The sequence below is a fragment of the Corvus moneduloides genome, chromosome 4, assembly GCF_009650955.1.
Source record: "Corvus moneduloides isolate bCorMon1 chromosome 4, bCorMon1.pri, whole genome shotgun sequence".
NCBI classification, from domain to species: domain Eukaryota; kingdom Metazoa; phylum Chordata; class Aves; order Passeriformes; family Corvidae; genus Corvus; species Corvus moneduloides.
Window position 1 is genome coordinate 20,236,591 of NC_045479.1, and position 27,037 is coordinate 20,263,627.

Consider the following 27,037-nt stretch of genomic DNA (forward strand, 5'->3'; position numbering starts at 1 on the left):
TATAATGTAGCAATATATTCAGGCATTTCTCTTTTTTTTAACTCTAAAACCAGAGGCAAACAGCACCACTGTGCTATATGATTTTTGATGAAGATCTTCAGAAAGAGAGAGATTTCAGCTTTTTATCTGCTGCAAAGGAGAATTTGTATGTCTGTGTGTTTGCATTGGGTTTTGTTTAGTTCTTTGAAGATTATTCACTGGTAACTCTAACCAGTATAGAGCTGGTTGAGAACTATGACTTCTGTTTTGCTCTGAGGACATCATAAATGGAAATAGGGACTTTTCATTTTTTTTAACAGAAAAAGTAATTTCCTTGAAAAATCTGTGTGGGCCTTGACAACTGCTTTCTAACATCTTATTTGGAAACTCCCCACCAGTCAGTTTTCCTAGAAAGCACGAAGCACATTTCACATCTGGCTTCTCATCTCTGACTATAACATAAAACTGCCCTTGAAGTGCACCTGGGAGGTATCCAGGGGGATACCACCCACACACAAAAGACAAGACAAGCTGTCTAAAAGAGCTGCACTGGACTACTGCATATTTTAACCACTAGCCTGCATTTTACTGAACAGAGGGGCAAAAGAGATGAGGAAAGTATCAGAGAATTCAGAGGAGAAGTGGTGGGTGGCACTGTGCAAAACACAGAGGTCCCAGGCTTGGCACATATACACTCTCTTGAAGGAAAAGTCTTCCTGCCCAAAACGGAGCTGCACCAGCCCCTTGGTGTCGCTTATCCCCTGAAAACATTTCTCTGCAGCCCACCACAGCCCAGACAGAGGGAGAGTTAAGTGCTGCAAAAGCTTTTGCTGTCCCTTGGGTGGGTGAAACTTGGGCTCTTAGGGCTCATCTGCAACAATGCAATTTCTATTTCCTTTCTCTCCAAAGCTCAGAAATCCTGTGAGTGGCTTGGTCCCATCTTGGAGTTTCATTTGGGTTTTGACTCTAAAGTTTATTTGGATCCTTTTCTTTGAGTTTTGTTGGGTTTTTAAAAGACGAATCATGGCTAAGTACTGCTATTGAAAGCAGAGATTTGAACCCATGATTGCAGGAACTGGAGGTTCAGTATGAACTCCCGAGATGATGCAAAACCATTTGCCAAGGACAAAGGATTTTGCCTGGCATATACTGGTTTTGTCTGGTATACTGGCAGGCAGGAAGACCCCTATAACCAAAGGAACACACATAGCAGGTGTATAAAGTCTACATCGCCTCAAATACTTCTTTTCAGTGTCCTGTGATTCATGTTAATTTAACAAGAAGGTACTAGATAAATACTTCTGAAAGACTCAGCATACAAGAAGGAATCTCAGACCTCCTTGCCTATCAAATAGGAAGGTCAATACTTGCCTTAATTCTTGTCTTTGAGGCTAAATTAATTATTGAGCATAAGGCTCTTTGAAATTCACAGGTAAATGGTGTTAAATAAATGTAAATAACATTACTAAAATCTTCCCACTGTTGCTTTGATGCAGTGTATTCTCAATATGTAATAAGGTATTTGTAGCAGTGAGGATAGGGGCTGCACAGCAAAACCACCTCTGAATAACAAACACAGGAGCCCTGCACTGGCATGGTTATCATATCTGAATGAATTTTCCTCTTGGAGAGTATCAGGAATATCCATGGGCTTCATTTATTCTGGTCATAGCCATATAAGCCATATTCAAGATCATAGCTAAGAAACATGACTATTAAATTTTCTAACGTAAAAGACACCAGTAAGAAGAACACACACAGTTTCCATTTTGTCAAATTTTCCAGCTCTGGTGTCTTCCTACCCCATCTCAGCAGCAAAAGGTCTAGCACTGCTGTAGCTGTGGATTGGACTGCAGAGTGGAGGCAAGATTTGTTTTCCAGGCCTAAGCAAAGCAGTGACCACATCTCAGGATGAGGGTTCTGTAAATACACTTGCCTGCCACCATGCTGTGTGAACACTTGCGCTGCTTCGTGCTGTCTTCAAAGCAAAGCTCTGGATGCTGTGTGAACAGCATTTAATCAGTGTGTATCAAGAAGTTTGGAGACAAAAAGAGTTTATCTTCTAGAATAGTAACAGTTGTACTCAGCCACATAATGAATTATTCCACGCAGGGGAAGATCTGCTTTTCTATGAACTTGTATAATACGCAAAAGAGGCAGTTGGAGTTTCCCAGCCCTTGACCTACTGGTGCCTGTGCTTCCTTTGCAGTTGTCCAACACAGCAATTCTTCATCAGATCAGACGAGACCAAGTGACAGACACGTGCCGAGCAAACAGCGTGTCCAGCAGGAAGCGCCGTGTGCTGACACCCAACGATCTCAAGCACCTGGTTGTGGATGAAGATCATGAAATGATCTATTGCTATGTTCCCAAAGTGGCCTGCACAAACTGGAAGAGAGTCATGATGGTTTTGACGGGAAGAGGCAAATACAGCGATCCCATGGAAATCCCGGCCAATGAAGCCCACGTGTCTTCAAACCTGAAGACCCTCAACCAATACAGCATCCCAGAGATCAACCACCGCTTGAAAAACTACATGAAGTTCCTCTTTGTTCGTGAGCCTTTTGAAAGACTGGTGTCAGCCTACAGGAACAAGTTCACCCAGAAGTACAACACTTCCTTCCACAAGCGATACGGCACCAAGATCGTGAGGCGCCAGAGGAAAAACGCAACCCAGGAAGCTCTGCGGAAAGGTGATGACGTGAAATTTGAAGAGTTTGTGGCATATCTCATCGACCCACACACCCAAAGAGAAGAGCCCTTCAATGAGCACTGGCAGACTGTATACTCCCTCTGCCACCCTTGCCACATCCACTACGACCTCATAGGAAAGTACGAAACGCTCGAAGAGGATTCGAATTACGTTCTCCAGCTGGCGGGAGTCGGCAACTACCTGAAATTCCCCACCTATGCAAAGTCTACGAGAACTACTGACGAAATGACCACAGAATTCTTCCAGAACATCAGCTCCTTGCACCAAACGCAGCTGTATGAAGTCTACAAACTTGATTTTTTAATGTTTAATTACTCAGTGCCAAGCTACCTGAAATTGGAATGAGGGATGGGTTGGGGGGAAAGAGGGGAGAGAAAGCCTGTTTTATTTAAGATTTTTATTTGTCATAATAAATATGGAGAATGGGTTATTTTGTAAATTAATATTTTCTTTTTTTGAATGATGCTGCGAGCAGCACAGTCAAAATTATTTAAATCAATTGTAAGAAAGGACAGCTCTCTTTGCAGGGTAACGGGATTGTGACGATCTAGCTGTAGAAATGAATAATACTGCTACACTGTTTAAACAAATGTTAATTGTGTTCTGGTGAATTTCATTGATCTTGCATTCCTCCAGTTCTAATTAATGTTATTTATACTTATTTAAAACATTGTCTCTTGGTAGGTTTCACTTCAGCAGCAGAGATAAGATAACATGTGGACAAAAGGAGTCTGGTTTTGTGCTTTTCTTGATTCAGCTTGTTCTGGGTAATAATATTCTTCCATTAGCCATCGATGCAGGTAAATACGGGAATGGTTCTTGGTGCCACATGCTTTGAGAAGAGTGGTGAAAATAAGTTCTTTAGAAAGTGATGTTGCACTCAATACTAGTACAAAATCTATCTTTCTAGGCCTGAAAAGGAAAAGTAACTCAGATTTGGGTAGATTCATGATATCTAAAACCCATGACTGAAAGAAATGTGAATGTATTCCTTAGGGAAGAGAAACCATGAACCTTTATAAGTCTTAATGAGTTTATGGAGAATATGACCATTCCCATTTGTCTCTTATTTTGAAGCCTCCCAGCCCAAATGAATTGAGGATGGTCCATCAGAAAAGAATCAGCATTCGGAAAGTGACTGTAAGAGACTTTTGAATGCCCAAAGCAATTGGCATTGACTTAATTCATATCCAGGATGGGGCTGTGGGGACCTCCATCCTCTTCAAGTCATGCCTTCCTAATTGATCTTAAGATGGGCAACCAAAACTGGCTCGAGAGACACCAGTCATGGTACGTTGCTATAAGCGATCTGGGCATGCCATTTGAAAAGTCAGGAAGTCATCTTCATGTTGATTGTCTAAGCATGCAAGGCAATTAAAAAGGTCTCATCTTCCTACATGCTGGTTTCATGGCTTTTTCCTAGGGAGAAGAAGAAGCCTTCTTTTTTAGTTGATGCCTAAATGCCATTGACAGGGATTTTTCTAAGTTCCAGTGGGTTAGAAATTAATCTGTCACCTCTAGTGTAAGACCATGACCTTTTTTCTTAAGGGGAATATCTCAGTAGCAGTTGTTTTGTGCTTAACAGCTTTTTGGGATGGCAGATTGTTTTGAGTAAGCAAATACTAATCTATACACAGCAGATAAACAATGAAAAATGGGATTTCAATGTGGATCTGTTAGCCAGCTAGTGGGAGCAGAATTTCAGGCTTCTCCAGATGTTTGCTTCAGTGGATGCAGGTGAGGTGTATGGCCTGGGAAATGCTCTGTAGGCACTTCAGCGCTCGCAGGCAGCTGATGGGCAAGAGGAGGCAGAGGCTAAACTGAGGCACTTGTGAAAATCCAAAATCCATTTTAAAGTTGATAGCTGGTTAAAAATGGGGCATTTAACTTGCCTGCATGTCAATCTTATGAGCAAAACAAACCCTTTCAGAAATGACTGATGATTTAAATAAACTCAGCTGAAGGCAGAGCTGTTTCAACTGTATCAGACCTAGATCCTGAAAAATGTCATATTGTACAGTAGCCAGTAATATCCACTGAATTATATTAGTTTCCAGGACACAGATGTGATTAAAGAAGAAAAACAGTTTGTATTTTATTTGATAAAAATAAGTTGCTGAATAAATCTCATTGAAAAACAAATTAACATAACAAACAGCAACTGAAGCCCTTTCACAATTGGGTTTGGACTCAGGCAGGATTCAGGTCGTTATTTTTTCTATCATACCATACAAATAAATCTCTTATCCATTCTGTAACAGCCACAGTTTTCATAACCCAGAGCACTGGCCCAGTGGCTGGCAAAGGGCTGGCTGGCTGTGGCTGACCCCTCTGAATTCCTGATCCATTGCTGGTTGTTGTTTTACTTTAAAGCACTCATTGAGAGTATGTGGAGCTGTTGCAAGTGCCTCTCATAGTGTGCCCTGGCCTTCTTGTGTTCTAGTTCAATGGTTGTATGCTTGTTAAAAAAAACAACTGTCTGAGGCAGGTTCTCTTTTTCCCCCCCACAATACTTCCTACAAGCTATTTGTGTGCTAGTTGGGTCTTGCATCCCACAGTGCTCATATTTTGGTCCAATTTCCTTTCCAGTTAGCTGTTAATCCATCCAACAGAATGTGATGTGATTTTTTTTTTTGTTTAAGACAAAAGTTGCTTCAGAAAGTAAATATTTAAAAAAACAGGTTGTGCGTCCCCCTTTTTTTTGTACTTTTCTCTGGCATCATCCCCACATTTTTATGCGTTCTGAAATATTCTCTGTAGTTTCATAGCTTTGGAGACACAAAACCTCTATATGGTAGCTGTGATAGAAAAGCTTTGGGTGAAAAATGTGTACAGGAGATCTGAGGGGTGACCATTGCTCCAGCTGGGATTTTTAGCAACAGCTTTGGGTTCGATTACCCAAATTCTGGCTCCCCACAGAGGGTAGCTCTGCAGATGGATGCTCAGCACTGAGAAGGCTTTTATGTGGACTTCAGTGGGTACTTAAAGTCACTTGCTTTTGAAAAACCTTGATTCCAAACTACTACAACCTGGCTACTTAGAGCATTATATCTATTTTGAGGTGCTGTGAATGGGCTGTAGATCTGTGTTTAAAATGAACAGCTGACATGCTGGATTTAGTAGTGTCCTGTGCAGTGAGCAGCAAGCCCTCACCAGCTCAGAGCAGGATGACAAAAGTTAAGGAAAAACCATTTCTTTTGATCTACTGAGTGTGTTATTTTGACTGAGCCAAAAAAAAAATCTCTCTTTTCACTGCAGCCACACAGGAAGACGTTCAGGGTTGTTTGTGCTCATCTCAGTGAGCTGGCAGCCACCACCTGCAGTGGGGGGCAGCCAGGGAACCAGGTTGGTTTTACCCTCTAACTCTTTACTGGGTTTCCCAGCTGGAGGAGAAGAGGGGCTGGTCTGCTCCTGAGTTCTGCCTCTCTCCCGGCTTCATGTCTGCTGTGGCCACAAGCTGATCCTGGGAGACAAACAGGCAGCAGTGAGCCACAGTAAAATGTAAAATACAGACATGCCCGTGCAGCTGCAAGGGCCACCCAGGAAGCTGCTGGCATAGAAGGGTGTGTGTGAATTATGTCGAGTAGTGATGAGCACAGAGAGGACCCAGTAGGGAAATTCCTGCTCCCCACCTTTGTTCCCAGCCCCCTCAAAGCTGCTGGAGCAGTGATCCTCATCTCTGAGCAGCTGATGCCTCCCTGTAATTTGGCAGGGCCAGCGCTGAGCCCAGCAGTGCTGGCAGCTCCGTACTTGGCATGATACCCACAGCTGAGGAGTCGTTCCCCCCAAATGGCCCCAAGCACCTTAACCTGGAATGCAGGCTGGATTTGGCCCATCTGAACATGGTGGTGACTCCTGGCTGGTGGGATGTCCCCCCAAACCATGGCTCAGTCCATGCTTCAGCCTCTTCATAAACCACGTCCATTATCACAGAAATGTGCAAACTGCCTGAACCATGCGCTGTGTAAGACAAGTGAAATAAATAATCCACAAGCAGAAGTGCTTTTAGAAGTGAGTTGATTCCAGATGTTTTAGGGTTTCACTGTAGTCTGCTGCACTTTTCAGGTACAAAAAGGGACTGTCCTTACTATTACTCTTGTTACAGAGAGTGTTATTTTCTTACATGCATGCACAATACAATGTGTACGAATAATTTAACATCAATGTGGGGTTGGATTTTTTTTTAACCTATTTGTATGCAGTAGAAGGCTTGTTGTAGAAAAGTATCTCCTCATACTTAAATATACTGTTAATAAAGGAAAAAAGATAAATTATACATTGCCAACACAAGTGTGAACTGCTCATGAATCTTTCCTTAAAAAAGCCATTCAAGCCTGATTATTTTTCTAAGTAAATTCAATTAAATTGAAGAAAGAAAATTCCTCTCTGTGTGCTTTATTTATGGCTCATGCTTTCAGGGCGGGATTTTTGTCTGCACAGCTTTGCTTCCTCACCTGCCTTATTGTATATTGTAGGCAGGACACACTGAAGACTCAAAATTATCTACTCCTGTGGAGCAGGAGAAATCCCTTGATGGGGTGCCTTGGCAGGGCAGCCAGGGGACCAAGCCCAGGCAAGGGGGAACCAGCAGCTGCAGAACTCAACCACAGAGGGAGGGAGGGAGGGAGGGAGGGAAGGAGGGAGGGAGCTGGGGGGGGGCTTTACAAAATTGAAATCACATGCACACAAACCCAGAAACTTCCATTTTTGGGGTAACGGAGTAAGAAATGGCTTCTCAGCACAGCTCTTGGGTGCAGAGCTTTAGAGTGATTTCCTTCATTGCTTGTAGGTGGAAAGAAAGCCCAGTGTCTGATACTGCCACAGAGACTGACAAAATTGGATTTGCACCATTAGAAGAAAGCTTGAGGATTTGTCCTTTTGGCAAGGCTCGATTTTTCCATTAAATAATTGCAAATTTACAAAACCCCTTCCTGTTGGTACGCAGCTGCCCTGTGATACCAGCCTCAGGCAGCTGCTGTAGGACAGGAGAGCTGGCAGCAGCAGGGCTGTGTGCAGAGGAGAGGGATGTGGAGCACTGGGGGATGTGAAAAAGTGGCAGGATCCTGCACAACTGAGGTGTCCTCTGACCCAAATAAGAGATTAAGTCCAGCAGAGATGATGCAAAGTTTGAAGAAAGCTCCCTGTGCAGGCACGAACTCCGACTCCTCCCAACCTTTGTTTGGATGGAAATACATTTCATTCCATTCCACCATAATTACAAAAGAATTAAAAATATGGGGAATAGGAAGGAAAAGAGTAAAAAGTCAAGCAAGTGCAGCCAGCAGCAGAGCAGAAACCAGAGCAGAAACCAGAGCATATGCTTGCCAACCGGCAGCACCATGCCTTTCTCATTCACTGTGTTGCACATCATCACGTACAAGACTCCTGATGCCACACAAAAATATCTTGCTTTTCCAGTTGCACTTTCAACTTTGCCAAAGATTGAACATGTTGAAATATTAGAGTCTGGTTTTATTCCTCAGCGTGCTAAAAGACAACGTATCCAAATGCCACCTCCCCAGATTGCCTGCTAATCAGTTTTAAAAGGAAATCTATGTTAACAGAGAAAAATCAACTTCATCTTCCCTATTGGTAGGACAAGAAGCCAGCTTTTTCTCCTGTTACTTGAAATGTCACTCTACTGGTGTGCTCGAGCCTCTGGACTCTGAGATTCAACTCACTGTTGATGAAAACCTTCTGCTGGCTTAGTCAGAGGCATTTAGGAACAACAGTAGTGGCTTATTCACAGTGGAAAAAATATGGAAAATATTATCATTCATTTATAAATTGTTTACAATATATTTTGCCAATATTTTAATAACATTACTGGCTTTGACTGTCCCTATTTTTTTGAGTAAAAGCAACCTGAGCTAACATTCCTTTAGGTGTTCAGGAGCAAACATCCTGTCACTGTGCAACAAATGGACAGATCATGTTGGAAAATGAGACATAGCACTAACAGTAAAATTATGTGGGTTTGAAAATCTCATTTCAATCAGAGTTTTTAATTAAAAAACAACCAACCAGCAAAGCTGTTTTCCTCAGTCAGAGAAAAAAATCAATGCAAAGTTTATGCCCTGGTTTCTGTTTTTTTCATTAATACGTAAAGCTGTCAGGGTAACATACAGCTGAATAATAACAGCTCAGCTATTAAGCTTTGGCTTATTCTAAAATCTAGAATTTTACTGTGACAATTCATGACTTTTTAGCAGCAAGAGGTCTCTGTGCTATCAGCAGGTATTTGCAGCCCTACACCAAGTCAAAATCTGCAACCCACAGCAGTTATAATTTCCCATAAAAGCTTGTGCAAAGTCAGGGTTTAACCTTTACCTAAGCCTTTCTTAGGCTCAATTTATTCAGACTTCCTTTAGCAGATAACTGTTCTAGCTAAAACTGATTTAGTTTTATGTCTAAAGTGGAGGGGTTTTTAAAAAGTGATTGCTCTATGAATGAAATCAATCACTGCATTTTTTACTGTTTTTTTAAACTTCAAATAAATTAATTTAGAAAGAAAAGTCAAATCAGAGCAAGCAGCCACACCATGGAGAGGCAAGCACTGTTTGCAGAGGTGTCCAGGTAAATGCTGATGTCCCCATTCAAGAAAAACAAAATATATTCCTTTGAGGAATTACAGCTATTCGTGCTTTATTAAGAAACTTGCCTTCAGTTATATGGAAGGACATAACAACTTCACTAGTTTGAATTAATTTTGCAATGTGCTTTTCTAGTTTATCATAGAAATGTTCCTGCTCTGTGTGCAATATGATTTTACATGCTGTATGTATCATTCCCAAAGCAGATGCTTTTAAAGCCTCCCTTTTTCCCTTAGAAAAAACTCAAAAATTAAACCCACAATTTTTTAGTGAGAAAAGCTCTTGAAGTTAATGGTGCAAAGATTAGAAGGAGGCACAGCTGAGTGCAATTCAGGTGAGAAATTAAGTCTTTATACTGTGGAAAAGGATTGCAAGATGGGAGGAAATTTAAGATGGAAGGTCTCGGTTTGGGGAGTCTCCTTGTGAGACACTGAAAAATAAATTAGAGGAAATGTTTGAGAACACAGTGGGGTGAACAATCTTGCTTTGCTCATTGTAGTGTGTTTCACGTTACCCAGCAAATCTTTACAAGGGATACTGGAAGCTGACTAAAATCTATAAATGCTCGCATATAAAATGGTATTCCATGCTGGGAAATGCAGCCAGAGCAGAGCACATAGGCTCCTAAGCAAGGAGTTACAAACTTAGTTTGCAGCATCTGTCTTACTTTTCATGATGTGAAGAAGTCACATGGAAAGCATTCGGGTGAACACTTCTGAAATAATTAACTGGCTTCAGGTTTAAGTCAATTTGTGCTTGGTTTTGAGCAGCAGAAGACTCATTTAAAGAGGATGGAATTTTCACTTGGGAAATATATAGGTGCCCTCTATACTTTAGACCAGAATAAGGCTGCAGTTAGCCTTTTTCTCACGTGTGTTGTCACAGTTCCTGTGATAGGTGTTACACTTAACTCCTCCATTATTATCAAATTACTATGCACAGTGAGCTTTTGAGTTGTGCAGAGATTTCCAGTTGGAGACAGATACTTTGCCTTTCCCTCCAGCAGGACATTTCAGTAGGTGTATTCAACCAGGTGTGCTCCTGCTTGTGAGTGAAATAACATGCTCACATTTTTCCTTTGATTAAACAAAAAGCCTCAGGATAATTAGCTGAAGAGGTGATGGTGATAACTAATGGTTTCCTTTTCCATCAGAGATCTTGCTAATGCAGTCTGGATCCACCTCATGATAGATGTGAACTGAACGCAGCCCTGTGCTGCATTGCAAGATACTTCCCCCCTTTTCAGAGGCTGTCGTAGTGGAGAGGCATCCTGAACCTGGGCATCCTATCCCCCTGTCACTCACAGCCATTCATTTCCATCCAGTGACCATCACTCTGCCATACAGAGCAAACACAGCTCCTCGCATTTTTTGGCCTCAACTGTCTTCATAAAAACGTTTTGAAGTTAAATTTGCCATGGGTTGTTGACTAAGGATTCCAGGCCAACTCTCTCATTTCACAAGAGGAGTTAAATTGGTGTCAGTGTCATACAAAGCTGGCTCTGCTCCATGGCCATCCCCCTGTAGCCCTGAGGCAAGCACACAGGCTTGCTCCTACTTCTGTGGCAATAGCCCTCCTGTTCCTGGTCCTGAAGGAAAAGGTGTTCCAGATTATTCTGTGGCTTTCTGAGGCTTCCTGCAAACAGAGAGACAGCTGCCCTCAGAGCATACAGAAGGTGCATGGGTCTTGCCTAGTCCACAGAGCTGTAAGCCACACCTACCTAAAAGCAGAAGAAATGGGGAAAAAAAATCTCTTATGTGTGGCAGGAGCTTTCTACATAAGCATGGACAGGACAAAATGGATTGCAAATAGATATCCTTATCTAGCAGCAGACTTGACCATGAAAAGAAAAAAACAGAAAACTACAAACGAGCTTCTGCTGAACACCTCCATTCCATAATATGCCAGAAAACTGGATGCAATGTTGTTAGAGCTGAATGAGAATCAACAACCAGAAAGGTGAGCATTCATTTTGTGAGAGGGTTCCTATGGTAATAGGACATTTTTCTCCTTCTTGTAATGAGTGCTAAAAATGTTTGTTTCTCTTAGTGCCAGTCTAAAAGCCATACAAATTCCAGAGGTATGTGTGCACTAATCAGCGCTTTAAGTGCAACCTCTGTATCTATTAAACATTTATGTAATGCAATAATCTCAAGTCAGAAGGACTTCAAAATATTTACAGGTTTTACTAAATGTTTAAAATGCAATTTTTGTGGCAAACAGCAGAACTGCACTTCCTTTGAACTGCTGGACTTGGTGTCAACTCAGAGCCCTGTGACAACCCAGTGTGAGGCCACAGTCTGCTTAATGCCAAGGCTCTACAGTCAGACTCAAAGCAGGGGATTGAGGTCTCCCTGAGGGGTGAATGCTGTCACAGCTCATGTCAGTCTCCTGTACAGGGCACGTAACCAGACGTGGGGTCTAACAGAGCTGCATTTCCTGCTCTTTGGCTCAGTAACCTTACAGTGCTTCCAAAAAGTCTTTGAAAAAAAGAAATGAAGCAGGTTTCTGATGTGGGAATAGAGCAAAGGCCAGCTGGAAATGAAACCTGGGAATGCGTATGTCTTTTTAGATCTGAATTCACAGCATCTTAGATCTTTCATTTTTCACAAATGACACACAGGTTTTTTAAAGGTTTCTTTTTTTCAAAGGCCTTGCTGTCTGCTGTTACAGTCCCCATACATATGTGGTAGACTTCACACTACAATAGTACTTAGTGGCCTTAGTGGGTTGGGTCTAAAGAAGCCACAATGGCCATAGCAAAGCTTTAAGATGAAATGAATGAAAGAGAGAGAGCTGATCAGCCAATCTTCATGTATCAGACAAATACAGAGCTTGCTTTTGTCTCCAAATCATCCAAAATTTTGTCCACAAATTGGTACCTGAGCTGATCCCAGATACCTAAATGTGGTCAAGCTTAGCAAGTTCACTTTGATTCTGGAAATCCTCCAAACTTCAGGGATTTTAATCTATTTTAAGTGAAAGCTACCCTTCGTCTCCCTAGAACCAATCAGACATGTCTACGGTTTTCTACATAATGAGTAAAAATTGGTTCAGTCTTCAAAACAATTGACATGAAGGATGTTCGAATATTTCTCCAGAACCCTGGATACTATAACGTAGTAAAAGAATTAATTTTGCCAGCACTGAGAAAACAGAAACAAAAAGAGGGGGAAAGGGCTTTGGATGATCTAAAGTTAACCATAGTATGAGGATTCATAGGAAAGTAGCAGATGATTGCTTCTCAAGGACAAAACAAGTATTGTTGCTCGTAACTTTTGAAATACCATTTAGAATGTCAGATTTATTAAAATACTATTCTACTGTACATGGGACATGGCAATAATTTCATTAATCTGAACCAGGAGATGACAGAAAAATGTTAGCAAACAGACAAAATGTTTTTAAAGATCCTATTCATAGTAAAACTTAGAATGCAAATCTGAGAACTTAGCATTATTAAATCTTGAGGATCTGTTTAGAAGTCAGTAGATGTCTACCATATAATTCATTTGGGATTTCACTTGCAAAAAGCAGATTTAGAATTATTCAAGGAAAGCACTTCCTTGACCTCTCAATACTTCAAGCAACTCTTGAAGAAGAAACAATCTCCCAAAAGAGCAAGTTGAAGAATGCTAAGTAAAGCAAGAAGCATATTTCAAGTATAGTTTGGACTGAGAAATAAAAGCATAAACAGACGATATGATGAACTAGCCTGCATATTAAATAAACAGCTAGCAGGACTTGAAAACAAAATAATTTTTTAGCTGCAGAGAAGGTAAAACCCATCCAGCCCTGCCAATGCTGAATGACTCCTGCTCTTGGGTACCCACCCAGAATATGGCAGTCTTGTATATTTAGTAAACTACAGGTTCTTAGCTTTAATTGTGTATTATTCATGTCTTGCTAATATTGGATTCCCCAGGCTATTCATGCACAGCTTGCATGATGATCAAATTTTTGTTTAATTTAACAGAAAGCCTTTCCTTTAGGACTATCAGAATGAGGCTTTAATGACAAAACACACCGCTTTCCTAGTTCTTTACTGATACAAAAAACTGATCTTTTGACTTCAAATACATATAGAAAAATGATAATCCAAAGGATTACTGAGCAACAGACTGACATGATTAGTAAGGGATTAGAGAACACAATTAAAACAATGTATGGTATCACGAAAAATCTAGCCAGAAATAAAAGAAAAATCCTGCTAAGAGACTTCACAGCACTTCCAGTCGTTTTGGTACTATTTGTGAGCATTACCTTACTTTTTTCAAAGAAGAGTATAATTCAATTACTGTATTCTGTTGCCATTTTCTGCACCTCTAAAGAGACTATCTCATTTGCAGTAGCAATTTTACCATTACAATAATAATAAGGAATTTCAAACGCTTCATTTCACAGAGTACGTGTACTACTGTTTCCTGACGTCTATTCTGAGCTATTCTTGCACTTAAGAGAGCTTTTTGTGATGCTCACAGCTGAAGTGAAATAGCAAATAGATTAAAAAGATGATAGGTCTTATTTTGAATCCTGATTCTGCAAACTATACTGCATTTGTGAAGCCTTAATCCTCATGCTGTTCTAATCTTTGTATGAGAAAAGTATAATTTTGTTTGCAAATTGTAATAGGAAGTGAAATTAATTTGCTGCTCACCAGTTTCTCATCAACATTCTAAAAATCCCAGTGAAATTAATATATTAAACATGGGAGTGGGAGATAATTTTGCCAATTTAAACATCACAGATTAAGAAAAGGTGTACAGTAATGCTATAAAAATCAAAATATTGATCTACATTTGTTAAAAGAAGAATCTTCCCCTACGTCAAACAGCATAATAAAGCTGAGAAACAATCCTGGCTATATAATTACTCTAAAAAGAAGCTGGAGTCATTCAGTAGCTCACTAGAACGATCATTTTCAAAGTGCTACACAGGAAAAGAAAACACCTATGCTATGAAACACTACTGACTCCAAATTTTAAAGCTGCATCTGGCTGTACTTTATAAATGAGATTATCACCTTTCATACATGCTCACAGCGCAATTGAGGTGGTCACAGAGTCCTTCAGAATGGAAAATTACACACACTTCAAATGACCTGCCTGTACTTCTACTTAGGGATTTTTCTGAAGCAGAGGCAAAGAAAGAGCAGACAGTAAGAATGGCCAAACAAGAGCACTCCAAGAGTTACTCAGCATCAGGTTACAGACAGTAGCTTGTAAGGCAAACCACTTGGAGCTTCTGGCTGGTCCAGCTCATAAGCAGAATGAAAATGGTACAAGAAGTTGCAGGAGGAGCTTTAGGATGACCCACAACTTAAATGAGGTGAATGAGCTGATAAAAGCAAGAATCAAAGAAAGTGCTCCATGCTGACTCAAAAGCACAGAGATGTGAATCAGCCAGAGCCCTAATTAGGCAGATTATAAAGGAAGGTTTGAAAGAATCTTCTGGCAGGTTGAGAGGAGGAAAAGACTTAATGAATTTTAATACCAAAAGTCATCATTTTATCTGCAAGATTATAAAATATGGCTGCTTTGATAACAAGAGACAAGAACATCTCAGGATGTCCCTTTCAATTGTACGTTTTGAGCAGTACAAAAAGCACACAATTTGTCTCTGACAGAATTGCTGCTAACATTTCTTACCCGCACATACAGTGAAGTAATTCACTGTTACTGGGCCGTGTTTAAAAAATCAAGTAGGTGGAACATTGTGAAGAGGCTGACTTGACTGCAGTTAAAATTGGTTTAGGGAGTCCAGCTTTTGAGTACTTGAAAAAATCCTCTGGAATCCAAGCACTCTTTTGTGCCACCTCCCATATTATCCTCATGGCTGGAATACATGAAATGTGGTAAGAGCTTTTTGCCTTCTTAACACTAGGTAGCAGAGTTTGCAAACCCTCTAAGTTCCTAAAATGCTCCTTTCACGTAGGAATCAAACCCCTTTCCACATCATAGATTACTTATTCCTTGTTCTTCCAGATGTCAAGGTTTTCCCTGTTTTATCAGTGTCGTACTTCTTTCTTCACTCAAGCTCCTCTTTAATCATATCTGAGAGCATTCTTTTTTCCCCCCTCACTTCCACCATTCCCTAAAGTATCTCTTTTTACACCTCTTCCCCAAGTCCTTTCAACACAAGTTATATTTTTCTTCCCTTCCTGAGAAAGAGGTTTGGCTGTGCCTTTTGATTCTTTTCTCCAAATAACTTCCTTCTGTTTGCTCTTGCCTCTCATAATGAATGCTGTGTGAAAGTTTGCACCTTTTTCTTTCCCACAATATGGGTTTTGCTCTCTCAACCATGCAATGGACTTTGCCCCTTATTGAAGTACTTAATTTCCCCATTACACTTTCCATCACTTATTGCTTCCAAGCCCAGATTATTTCAGTCTGTCAATATATTTCCCTTTTTCAAATTTTACTTAATTTTACCCATGTAACATTTCTTCCCCAGTTCAGTGATCTAAACAGCGTACCAACAATTGCTTATTTACAGGGAAAATATTTAGGATACGAACCACTAAGGATACTGCCATGACTAAATACTACAACTCCCTCGTGCCTGAAGGCCTCACAATAATAATGAATCCCATTTTATAACTCCCTGTTTTATAACTGAAATAATGAAGACATAACTGAAATTATAGAAGTACCTTGACCAGTAGGTTATGCAATCTGACCACTGTGGACGGTTGGAGGCCACTGGGGACACAAGCAGCTCTTGGCTGGTTGGCCGGGTGGCCACTGGTTCAGCCCATTGGGATCGATCACGTGGACCTTCAACTCTGTGTAAGTAAAGGAGGACTCCATAAAAGGGGGCTGTTGTGCATGAGCCCAGTGTGTCTTGTCACTTGTCTGGCTCCGAAACTGTGACACTCGGGCATCAGATAAGCACAGATCGCAAGTATCTCAAGAAATTTTAATTTTTAAGGATCCTGCAATTCATTTAAAAATGATCTTAAAGTCCAGTAACTCTAATAAGTGCTTGAAATGTCAGTTGAGTTGATTCAGATGGCAGTACTAACAGAAATAAAAAAATTTGCATCTACAGCTGCATCAAAAATAAATAACCATTATCAAAAAAAATTCAGTTACATCTATTCCATTTTAAACAATTTAATAATATTTCCTGCAATGCTACATACAAGAAACTATTTTAAATAACATTAATACAAACTAAGAAAAGTCAGAGAACCTGAAGCTAGAAAGATTTCATCTTTCTCTCACATAATAAAAGACATAATACATAGGATTCATTCAAACAACTATATTATAATAACTGTAAGAAAACGCTTAAATAAAAAGGTTTAAATGAGGGAGCTAAAATTCAGGCATCTAAATCCATGTGTAGGCACTGAGTAGCTGGTTTAATTTTCAAAGTTGTGAACACTTTGAACTTCTAAAGAGTTTAAGGTGACCAACACATATAGAAGTCCCATTAACACTTATCCACATCATCTACTCATCAAATATAGGTCCATCAAATTAAAAAACATTTGTATGAAGAAAGCACATGACTAATGTTTACAGGATTAAACCATATGCTGCTAAATTGATTCAGTTGTCTAATTTAAATATCAAAATTTAAAACTTTCAATCACAACATTTAAAATACGATTTATTTAATTATGCATTTAGGACATATGCTATAGTCTTTTAAAACATCTGCTGTGAGGAACTCCCAGTAGATTTTAAAATAGAGTAATTAGTACCTTTTTTTTTCAAAGTGGCAATCAGAGTCCTCATGATCAATGTATTATTTGAAATATTCATGTCCACAAATAAGAGAAATCATTGAGAAGCCATAATTTTCCTTATTGACCATATTTTTTCCACAGCTTGAAAGCAGATCCCCTGTTAGCAGAGATTTCTGCTTAGAAATTGGTGACATAGCTCTGGAATTTGAGAAGTTGATGTAACTTCCTAAGTGCCTAAAAAAGAAACTTCATCTTTTATACTGCAAGTTTCAAGCAGGGATCAGTATATACAGTTAAATCAACACCTCTAAATACTTCATTAAAATCAGGATACTGGCCACCACAACACCATTAATATCAGTTAGTTAAATATCTTTTCAGTTGCTAAATGAACATATACTTTTCAACACAAGGAATTTTAATCGTTTACCCATTATTATTGACCAGGTAAGTGTCACATTATTATTTGCCTTTACTATTTTTGTTCTAATAAATCTCAACTGCAAAATAATTAGGTTGCTCACTTTAGCACAAAGAAAATGGGCTCAGTCCTGCAGACACTTTTCAAGTGTCTAATTTTATAAATGCTGATTGTCATATTCCTATACAGAAAATAAAGCCTGGGAAACAATGTGTGGACCATAACAGTCATTACTTGTATCAAGTCTGTAATGGTCAGAGAGCTACAGCACTGAAATTGCAAGGTAAGAACGTATCATCAACTCTTTAGGCAATGCCTAAGAAAATGAATTAATCTGAGGTCTACTATCCACTCTTGCGGCAAAATAAAAAATATACCCATTTTGTCCCTCGGAGGGAAAGACAAGGCAAGCCACTAATTGGATCTTACCCTTTTCTTCACCACCACTCAATGAGCAATTAGAGATTGTTCTGGTTTGCAATACAGGTAAGGAACTGTTCTTTTAAAAGAAGAGATCTTTAAAAAATTTAAAACTTGATAAAGGATTCATCTGCCCTTCATTGCGTCTACTCAGATATCTTCAGCTACCAGCAATTCACCTTGGTTTCAGAGTAAAGGTCTCAGGTATCATAGTTCCATCCAAGTTTTTAAAAGCAAACCAAACTAAAATCATTAAGGCTGTTTTAGGTCTGTGTCAACTGGTTTTACTTAGACCAAATGGAACAAACACTTTGAGGACCCTCAAGTGGAGTGATCTGTCTTGTCAGTATTCCAGGAAAAGTCATTGCATCCTTTGAAATAATTAGTCACCAACATCACCATCTCTGTCACCTATGAGCCACAGAAAATGAAAACCTATAGCTAATAAGGCAGTTCCAAGAAGATCTCCCAGTGCAGTAAGATAAGGGATAGAAAAACTGTCAGGGTCTTTTCCTTTTTTCCAGAAGTGGTGCACCATCCAGTCAGCAATCCACAACAGAGTAAACACCTACACAACATCAAACAAACAAAATCTGTATCATTATCATGTAAGTTACATCAAAAGGAATTCAACAGCCAACATTACTGTCTCCATACTAGGCAGAACTGTTGTATACCGTTGCTTTTGAAAAATATAAATAATTAATAAGAATGAATTTCAGACTAAAGCTGCCCACAAGCAGAGAGAGGAACACTTAGCCAACTTCTCTCAATCACATGCAGAGCTGGAAGGAACATACTGAATTACTGACAGCATTTTTCACCCAGTCTATGCTTGAGGACTTCTGAAAATGGCAAGAAAAACCAAAAAAAGTTCCACCAAACATGCAACTGCACTTCTCACATAACTCATCATTCTGTACAGAGAGAGCATAAGTGGGGCTTTGAGATAATTCAGAATCAAATCATGTTGCCTCACAGGAATAGGCTCAACCCAGGCATAACTCCTGTTTCCACAGGTCTAACACTGACCTGAAATCAGATGTGATGTAAAGAACAACAGGTCAAATTAAGAACAGTTTCATCTGGGTTGTGTGAACTGCAAAAAATGGCCTAGAACCTACTTTTATGCCTGAAATACCACCTTCAGCCCTTCTGTAATAAGGCACACCTGCAATATATATTATGAAATTGTCACTCCAGGCTGAATTTGTCTCAAAGTAAAAGATTTAATTCCCAGCTGTGAATGTCTGAACATTTGAGAGGCTTGATCTTCATACCAAAGGTATGCATAATCATTAACCCAATTTGAGAAAAAAATAATCCTTTTAATGTTGCACAGCTGTATGATAAGAGATTTTGGTTTAGTGGAATCAAGTGGTGTGGAATGGCACAAGATAAATGGAGAAAGGACCACTAACTGAGTTTCATTTCTTCTTGTAGCTTCTAAGGAGCTGCTTAAGTTGAAATAAATTCTGCATTTTAGGTATTTTTAGTTAATCAGATATTTAAGAAGGGTAAAATCAAGACATTTACTACCATAATTAATTTTTAAGAACTGTACTCACTACATTTAAAATAATGTAGATATCAAAATAATGCAGTATCAAAAGTAGTAAAAAGGACAACATTAATATTTTATTTAGTAAATTATCAATTACTGGCATCAAAAGCATACTTATAAATGCATACATTCATTCACTGAAATATTGATCAGATGGTTGCAAGACAGTTCTCCACTATAAGTATAGCAAAATGAATGTCATACAAAAAATTAATCTTTGCTTTGCAAAAGTGTATGTTAAAATACAAGCCTGAATTTGTAATTAAAAAGAAAAAAAAGAGAAAGGAGGAGTATTTGCTTAATGAAAAATGCATGGCTTATTTATATAAATGTATCTTCTGAAAAGGGAACTCTGTAGTCTAAGCTAATTATGCAAGTCCTAGGTGTGCTGACTGGAATCCAAACAAATATATTTAAAACAGATGTTTTCTTTGGAAGACTATCAGATTCCTTGAGTCAGCTCCTTCTTCTTACAGAGACAAAAAGAGGCCTGTTTATAAGAGATCCTGTACATTCCCATCTCCTACAGGATGTGCTCAGAAGACGCTGCAGAGCCCCACATCTACAATAGTTATGCATGTTCCATTGGAAGATGAGAGCATTCATTCCAAGAAAAATATATACTGCATTTATATAACACAACCAATTAGACATAACATACACAGTCCAATTTAGATGACAGTATACACTTTTGACTCTTAAAAATCATGACATGAAAGCCTTTCAGTTGTCTATATATTTTCCACTCTGAAATAACTGACTTTAGACTACAGTGAAATATTGGCAGTTTGGAAACTAAGCTTTTGTGAACCTTCCCAAATAATTTTTTTTGCTGTGTTAACTTATGGGTGCACAACAAACAGTGCAAATCATAAGAAGCCTGGCTTCTGCAAGTCATAAGAAAAAGTTATAATATATTATATTAACTGATACAAGTCACAGTATGTAATGGCAATTGTAACTTAGTGCTTACAGAGTGAGTTACCAGACTGCAGCTCACCAGCCTTCACTTCTTTTGGGAAGGAATAATGCTATCATGCATCATGCATTTGCATGGCTAGAAACTCACTAACAGTCTTTGGAAATGGTTCCCTATTTGCCCACGTTAGTTTGTAATGCAAGACAGAATCAATGTGACTAAGTCTTCGAGAAGATTTTGCTTCTCATCACTGTTAAGAGAAGGCAATCAAAGTCATCAATCAATGATTATTTTGGAAACAGAAAAAAAGAAAAAGAGTGTCCTACTATGAGTTTGCTGAATTTTTGAAAGACAGTCTTGAATTCAAAGTGGTAAGTGACTCACAAAGATCTGACAGATAAAAAAAAAAAGGCGTCAAAGAGATGTTACAAGACAACACTTCAGGATTTGTGAGATTTATTTATCAGTGACAGATACTTCTGTCAGTAAATTGATGCAGATGGCACAGCAGCACAAACACTGTGCATTTCTGCCCTGCACTCATGCTATGAAGAAGAAAGACTTCCTTCTTTCAACTGAAAACCAGCTGGTTTTGAGGGAAAAAATAAAGGGATGAACATCACAGAAAAGCCTAATAATACAGTACCAAAACGATCTGTTTAGCATGAAATGCTGTAGAAAATTGGTAAGAAAAGCTTGTAAATACATGCAGCACTGTTCAAGATGTGAGCTGCAATTATTTAGTTTAGAAATTATTTAATAGAGAGTTTTCTGCAAAAAAGCAGATGAGTAGTAGTAGAATTACGAAAGAAAACTCTAGGAATTCTTCCAGACTGAAGGATAAAATAACTGCAGGGTTTAAGAAAAGTAAAAAAGAACTAAATATCTATCTATGTAAAAAGATCTGTCTAAGAAAACTGAGACACTCAATAGTCACTGATCAAGAAAAAAAAAAGCCCCAGAGACAGGATTGCAAAAATACAAGCAAAATTCCAGATGTTTCAATGGTTTAAAAGGAAAATCATGCTATATTATTATCATCATTACAGGGAGAAAGTCACAATCAAAAGAGAGAAAAATGAAACTAAAGGCATGATCAGATTTAGACTGCATTTCTAAAAATGACCTTCGGTCTCACTGTCAAAAATGTCCTCAGAAGCAGCAGAATACAGCAATAAGAGTAGGAGGGAGGGGAAAAGCTTGAAAAATCCTAATGATGAAGAATATAAGTACTCATATATTTTGTACAACAAAGGACAGAAATAGAGAGTAATTCTTGATAGTGAACTTTCTGACTCAATTTATGAATTTCAGATTGGAAGTGAAATTGAAGATGAATACTCAAATATGAGTGAGCTTTACTATTTTGAAAGTTCAAATCTTATGCCTGCAAGACTAGAAATGGGAACATTACACACTACAAAGCAGGTTTTTTCCCTTTTTTATTGTGCACAAAATTTACTTTCATTCTTTCAAGGTCTTTAGATACAAATAACAAGGAAAAGCTAGGTGAAGAAAAGTTATTTTTGATCTTTTGCATGTAGTATATCTGCATTTTCTCATGGAATTAATTTCTTATGGGAAAAGAATTTCCCCTAAAATGAGCAAAGAATGAAACTCTGTTATTTAAAATAAAAATACATAACTCCTTCCAAACATTCTTAATATTGTCTAGGCTTCCTATAGCCTAATTAATAAGTTGCAGGATGCTATAATATTTTTATTGTTTCTTTCATCTGGCATGTCCATATTTCATCAGTGGATGCATGTCAAATTCAGTGATGAAAGTGTAATATTCAAATTAATAACTTCTGTAAAGCAGAATAGAATTGTTCACTTTTATATTAGTTTGTACATTAGTTGCTGTGATAAGTGAATTCCAACACCAAGCTGGAAGATTAAAGTTTGGGTTATGTAATTTCATATGCTTTTCCAGGTGGGCATTATCAAGATTCAACTATAAGTTCAGTATGTAGAACGAAGACCTTTTAGCAGTTTATTTATCATGCCTTGGACAGGACACCCTGCCTGTTGCTAGTACTGATGATTCCACCTTAAATTGTTTCCATCTGAAGGTGCATTACAAAATAATTGCATTAGGAAACATAGATGTAAATAAACTGAGGGAACCTCTTTTCAAATGTATTTTAAGTCTCCTTTACTTTCAAAATTATATTGACTCAAAATTTACACATAACTTAACTATGAAAAGATCCTGAAATTACTGCATAAGAACTATGAAATTCAAAGGTAAGTTTATTTATTTGGTCTTTTAATTATGAGTAAAAAATCCCATTTAAGAATCTCTAAAGACTACTGTGTTCTGACTCTCTCATTCTCGCCAGAGTAATGATTTAGGTCTTCTAGCGGCTTTGACCCTTCATTAAGTTAATTTTCAAATTACACATTACATGTCTCCAATTTTAAATGGCTTTTGATGAAGTAGTAACTGTAAAGTGCTTGTAATAGATCTACGCTGAACTTGTTGACTTTCCATTGTCTAGAGCCAGAAATCTGTAGTCAGTGAACTCTCAGAGTAGGGTCTTACACACATCTTTCAAAAGACATTTTTCTGCACTGTTTTCTCAGGTAGCATATCTGGTGTGGATCATGTCCAGAGGGGACAAGTAATTATTTCCTCCAAACATACAGAGATTTCCTTCAATCCTGACTGCAAGAAAACCATTGAACAGCAAGTTTTTTCTTGCTGCTGTTGTTTGTGTTGTAGCTGTGGTATTAGCTCCTCTAAGGTATCCAAGTACCCAGACAGCACAGCATACATTGATGTCAGACTGAGACCTCATTGAAGTAAAAAAGAGAATACCAATTTAACTGAAGTTGTTTCTGAGTCAATTTGATTATATTGATGTAATTTTGTGGGAAGAAACATTTTTTAAACTTCAGTTTGAATCAAGTTTTTCAGATTGTCATCTTGATTTCTTTGTAGCTTTGCCAGACACCCTGGTTTGACCAAAACAATCCTAATTTCAGGCTGTTTCTCAGCTATCTGCAGGGATGTGTAACCCAGACCAGTAAGTGCTCTGGCATGCTCAGCCTGCAGTAGCTGCAGCACAACTCAGTGTGTCATGCTACGTACACAAGCACTTTGAGCTCAGCCTTCTAGAGGCAAAAATGATAGATCCCTGCTATGACTTGGTAGGAGCCGGGCTTCTACCACAGACAGCAACATGGCTGGAAAGGAAGGAGCTGCTGATAGCCCCAGTCAGACCCCAGTGAGTCCAGCAAGTCTGCTTGTCATGCTGCAATGAGAAAGCACCGAGCATAGAGAACTGTCCAGATTTGGGCTTGAGTTTCCATATTTCCTTGAAATACGGTCTCTTTAGCAGTTATACGCTCCATCTTTCGGAAATAACCTTTCCTGTTAGAAAAAGCAATATTTAAAATGCATCAATATTTTGCCTATAAACACAACCTTCCTTTTTTCTCTGTAATGTACAGTATATCCCATGAGTTATGTTTCCACATTAAAGAGGCCCATACCATCATTAGAATCCTCACACTGGTGAGAAATCCAAGACATTTTTGATGTGAGCAGGAAGTCGTTATGAGCACCGCTGAATTCTTGGTTTTCTATTGCCCCAAACAGCACTGAAGCACTGCAAAAGTGACTTTACAGCTGTACACATCTGACCTTCATCAGGTAAGAAGAATTTTGGAATTACTTATTTGCTTGGTAATAGCTCTGGGAATCTCCTATTGTTTGTTTATTCCCTGAGACTAACTGTGTGCTCAGATTTGGTCAGTAGGTGTGAAAATTCCTGGGAGGGCGTTTTACTGGCTCAGTGAGAACATGCAGAACAGAGACCGCCTTTGAGTGCTCCGAGCCGTGTGCCAGGACTGACAGCTTGGCAATTCCAGCACTGCTCTCCTTCTGCTCCAGGCTGACAAGACAGGGGATGAAACTCTGCTTGGTGCACAGCCTCATACAGTAAAAAATACTTGTGCCTTTGTGAGGAATAAGAGGAGGACTGTTTTCCAATTAATATAATCTTTGTTGGTCAAATGCCACATCGTAACTGCACACAGTGTGCTGGTGCATGTTTGTGGCTTGCTTTGTAAGATTTTCAAGGAAAGAGTATTCCTCTTAAACAGAGGCCACTCAGCAAATCCAAAGCACACTCAAAATCATTATACTGGGTTTGATTAGGCACACTGGCTTGCCCCAATACTGTACAGTGCATTGTGTGAAGTACCCTACATACTTACAGAGTATACCATCCCCATAGCACTTTTTATTGTATTTTCCTCTGGTGCTGCCATTTGTAAACGCAGAAGAGGCTCTTCACTACAGAGCTAATTCAGATCTCTTAAACTTCAGCCTAAAAGTTTTACCTGAATGCAGATTAATAGAAACATTTGTGCAGTTTTCCCTCCCTTTATGGAAAAATAATTGTGAAATCTCCGCCCCTCTAAAGATAAAGGGAGTACAGCCTTGGATGTCACTACAATCAATTTATGAATTTAACTGAAGAACATTTCAAGAATATATATTTATTTAAATAGAAACAGCTGTACTATTAAGGGTAGGAAAATGAAAATGAAATGAAATAAAATAAAATGTTTTCTGGGGTTTCCTAAGCTTAGAAACCTGGAACTGTTTTGTTCATAGAGAATCAAAAAGAATGCAAATCATAGCTCTGGCTATTCGTGTTACTTAAAATATCTAACTGTAATGATTTTTAGAAAAAACTACATATTCAGTGAAACTGTACTTTGTTTTATTAACGGCATATTTTCAGTCAATAACAACTGAATTATACTATTGATAATACATCATGGCATATTAATTATTTAGTTCCCATAAAAATTTCATTTAAATGACGTGCTGTGGGGAAAATATCTAAGAAAATCTCAGAACAGGTAGGGAGAAGAGATGAAAGAAGCTGGCAGGCCTGGGTGGTGAAAAATCAGCAAACAATATAAGCATCAGATTTGGATGAAAATGAAACTAACTCTCTGACTGGAACTTCAGCAATACTGCATAGAGCTTTCAATGCAAATAAATTCCATTTTTATCACTTTGGGATGGATAGTGACGATTACAGGCAATTTGAAACAGTCTTGTTAAAATGCCAAATGGAAGTCATATGTAGTTAGTTAGTCATATGTATAAGTTAGTTTTACTGTAGAAATAATGTGGAATAGCATAAACTGAAAGAGAGAGAGAAATATAAAAGCAATAAGCAACGTCTTTGCATTAATATTTTTTGGATTTTTTTTCCATTTACTCCAACATTCCAGTTCTACGTTTGCCATTTCTCTAACTCTTTCCTCTTCATTTTAAATAAACAGAGCTGGACAGTCAGAAATAATAAACACAATTCAAAGTCAATTAACAACCTATTGCAGTCCACTGTAAAATACGTCGTTAAATAATTTAACACCTTACAATAGTCGCTTGAATTTCAAAGACAGAAAATTCATTTAATTGCTGCTGTTATTTTTTAATTTGGCATTATTTTTTTAACATACTGAGGAAAACCCTACCTAGGTGGTATATTGCCATAATCATTTTCAGCTTCCTGCCTCCCAGCTCAACAGAAGTAAGGAATGGCAAAGGGCAAAGCAGTGATATCAGACCTCCTCACAGGACTGACTATAGTTAACTCTTACCTTTGGGAATCACTGTATTCTGCTAAATTATCATCTACCACCTCAAACATAAAAGATACAGCTTGCAAGCAGGACTGTAGTTTTTGACATCCATTTTCATACACCTTCCATGCAAAGTGAAAATAAATACAAAGTCCAATATATTATTAAAAAAGGCCTAGAATGTACATCTCCCACTGCTCAAAAGACTGTCAATGGATTTGGTTTGTTGTTAATTGAAACAATAATACTTAGCTGCGAGGTTTTTCAGTTTTACAGCAGAACTGGAAAAGCTCTCACTGGGAGGACAAAAATATAAAAGAATTCTAGAAAAATAAGATCAGTAGCTGTTAGGCTATGCTAAAAGAAATGGCAGCTTAAAAACTGTTTTTTACAATTTCCAGGTGCATAGATGATGTCACTGAAAAAGGGAAGAGGGATGAGTACAAATATTTAAGTGCTTTCCTCGAGAAAGAAACAACTTAAAAGCATGAAACTGCAGTCTGGAAGTACTTCAGACCAACAGGCAAATAAAATGTGTTGAAGATTTAAGGATTAAAGCAAGCATCATCTCCCTGAAAATTTAAAATCTGCTCTAATTAGAGGTGTGCGACGCTACAATAATCATTACTAGAAAAACGCCAGAATAATTCAAATGGGGAAAGGAATCTATTAAATATTTTCAGAAGGTCTTAAAAACCACAGTGTTTCAAATTGTAAATATGTCAAGACCCATGAGAAGTTATAGTTTGCAATACTGGTACTCAGTTTCAAAGTAAATACATCTCAAAATGCCTTTTATGACTAACAACAGAAGACAAAGAGGAAAAAATAATCCATAAAAGGGAGCAGGGAAAAAGAAAAAAAAAAGCTCTATATCTGCTTTATAAGTGAAAAACCAAGAAAATCAGGTGTATGTACTGCAAAAGAGACACATGACTGCAAAACTGAATACTCTAATCAGATCCTGAATTTATGAAAATGTGCTGTTGCTGGGTCTGAATTACTATGTCATTTGAAAATCCTGCCATAATGCCTGAGCTTGGTTTTCAGGTGAACCTCTGCATTTCTCAAGTCTCGCTGCTGAAGAAAAAGTGTCCCTAAACATGCTGTGATTGC

The 27,037-nt window shown here is 38.4% G+C and overlaps 2 protein-coding genes across 7 annotated transcripts in view; one reads left to right on the forward strand and one right to left on the reverse strand.

The window, feature by feature from the left end:
* The window catches only part of CHST11 (carbohydrate sulfotransferase 11), a 180,982-nt gene extending 173,911 nt beyond the window's left edge, over window positions 1–7,071 (forward strand). The window contains exon 4 of one of the 2 annotated variants that reach the window (XM_032105908.1): window positions 2,189–7,071. In XM_032105908.1, the coding sequence (XP_031961799.1) occupies window positions 2,189–3,037 (849 nt within the window). In that variant the 3' untranslated portion in view covers window positions 3,038–7,071. The remainder of the gene's footprint in view (window positions 1–2,188) is intronic. The other variant, XM_032105909.1, reaches the window with a different exon arrangement.
* The window catches only part of SLC41A2 (solute carrier family 41 member 2), a 65,041-nt gene that overhangs the window by 3,551 nt on the left and 34,453 nt on the right, over window positions 1–27,037 (reverse strand). For 3 of the 5 annotated variants that reach the window (XR_004239617.1, XR_004239616.1, XR_004239618.1), the window contains one exon: window positions 15,938–18,390. The exons of 1 other annotated variant lie outside the window; for it this stretch is intronic. Coding sequence is in view for 1 of the 4 variants with exons in the window: in XM_032105907.1 (XP_031961798.1) it covers window positions 15,629–15,633 (5 nt within the window). In the remaining 3 variants the exon portion in view is untranslated. Of the gene's footprint in view, window positions 1–15,621; window positions 15,634–15,937; window positions 18,391–27,037 lie in introns of those variants that run through there. One more of the 5 variants, XM_032105907.1, reaches the window with a different exon arrangement.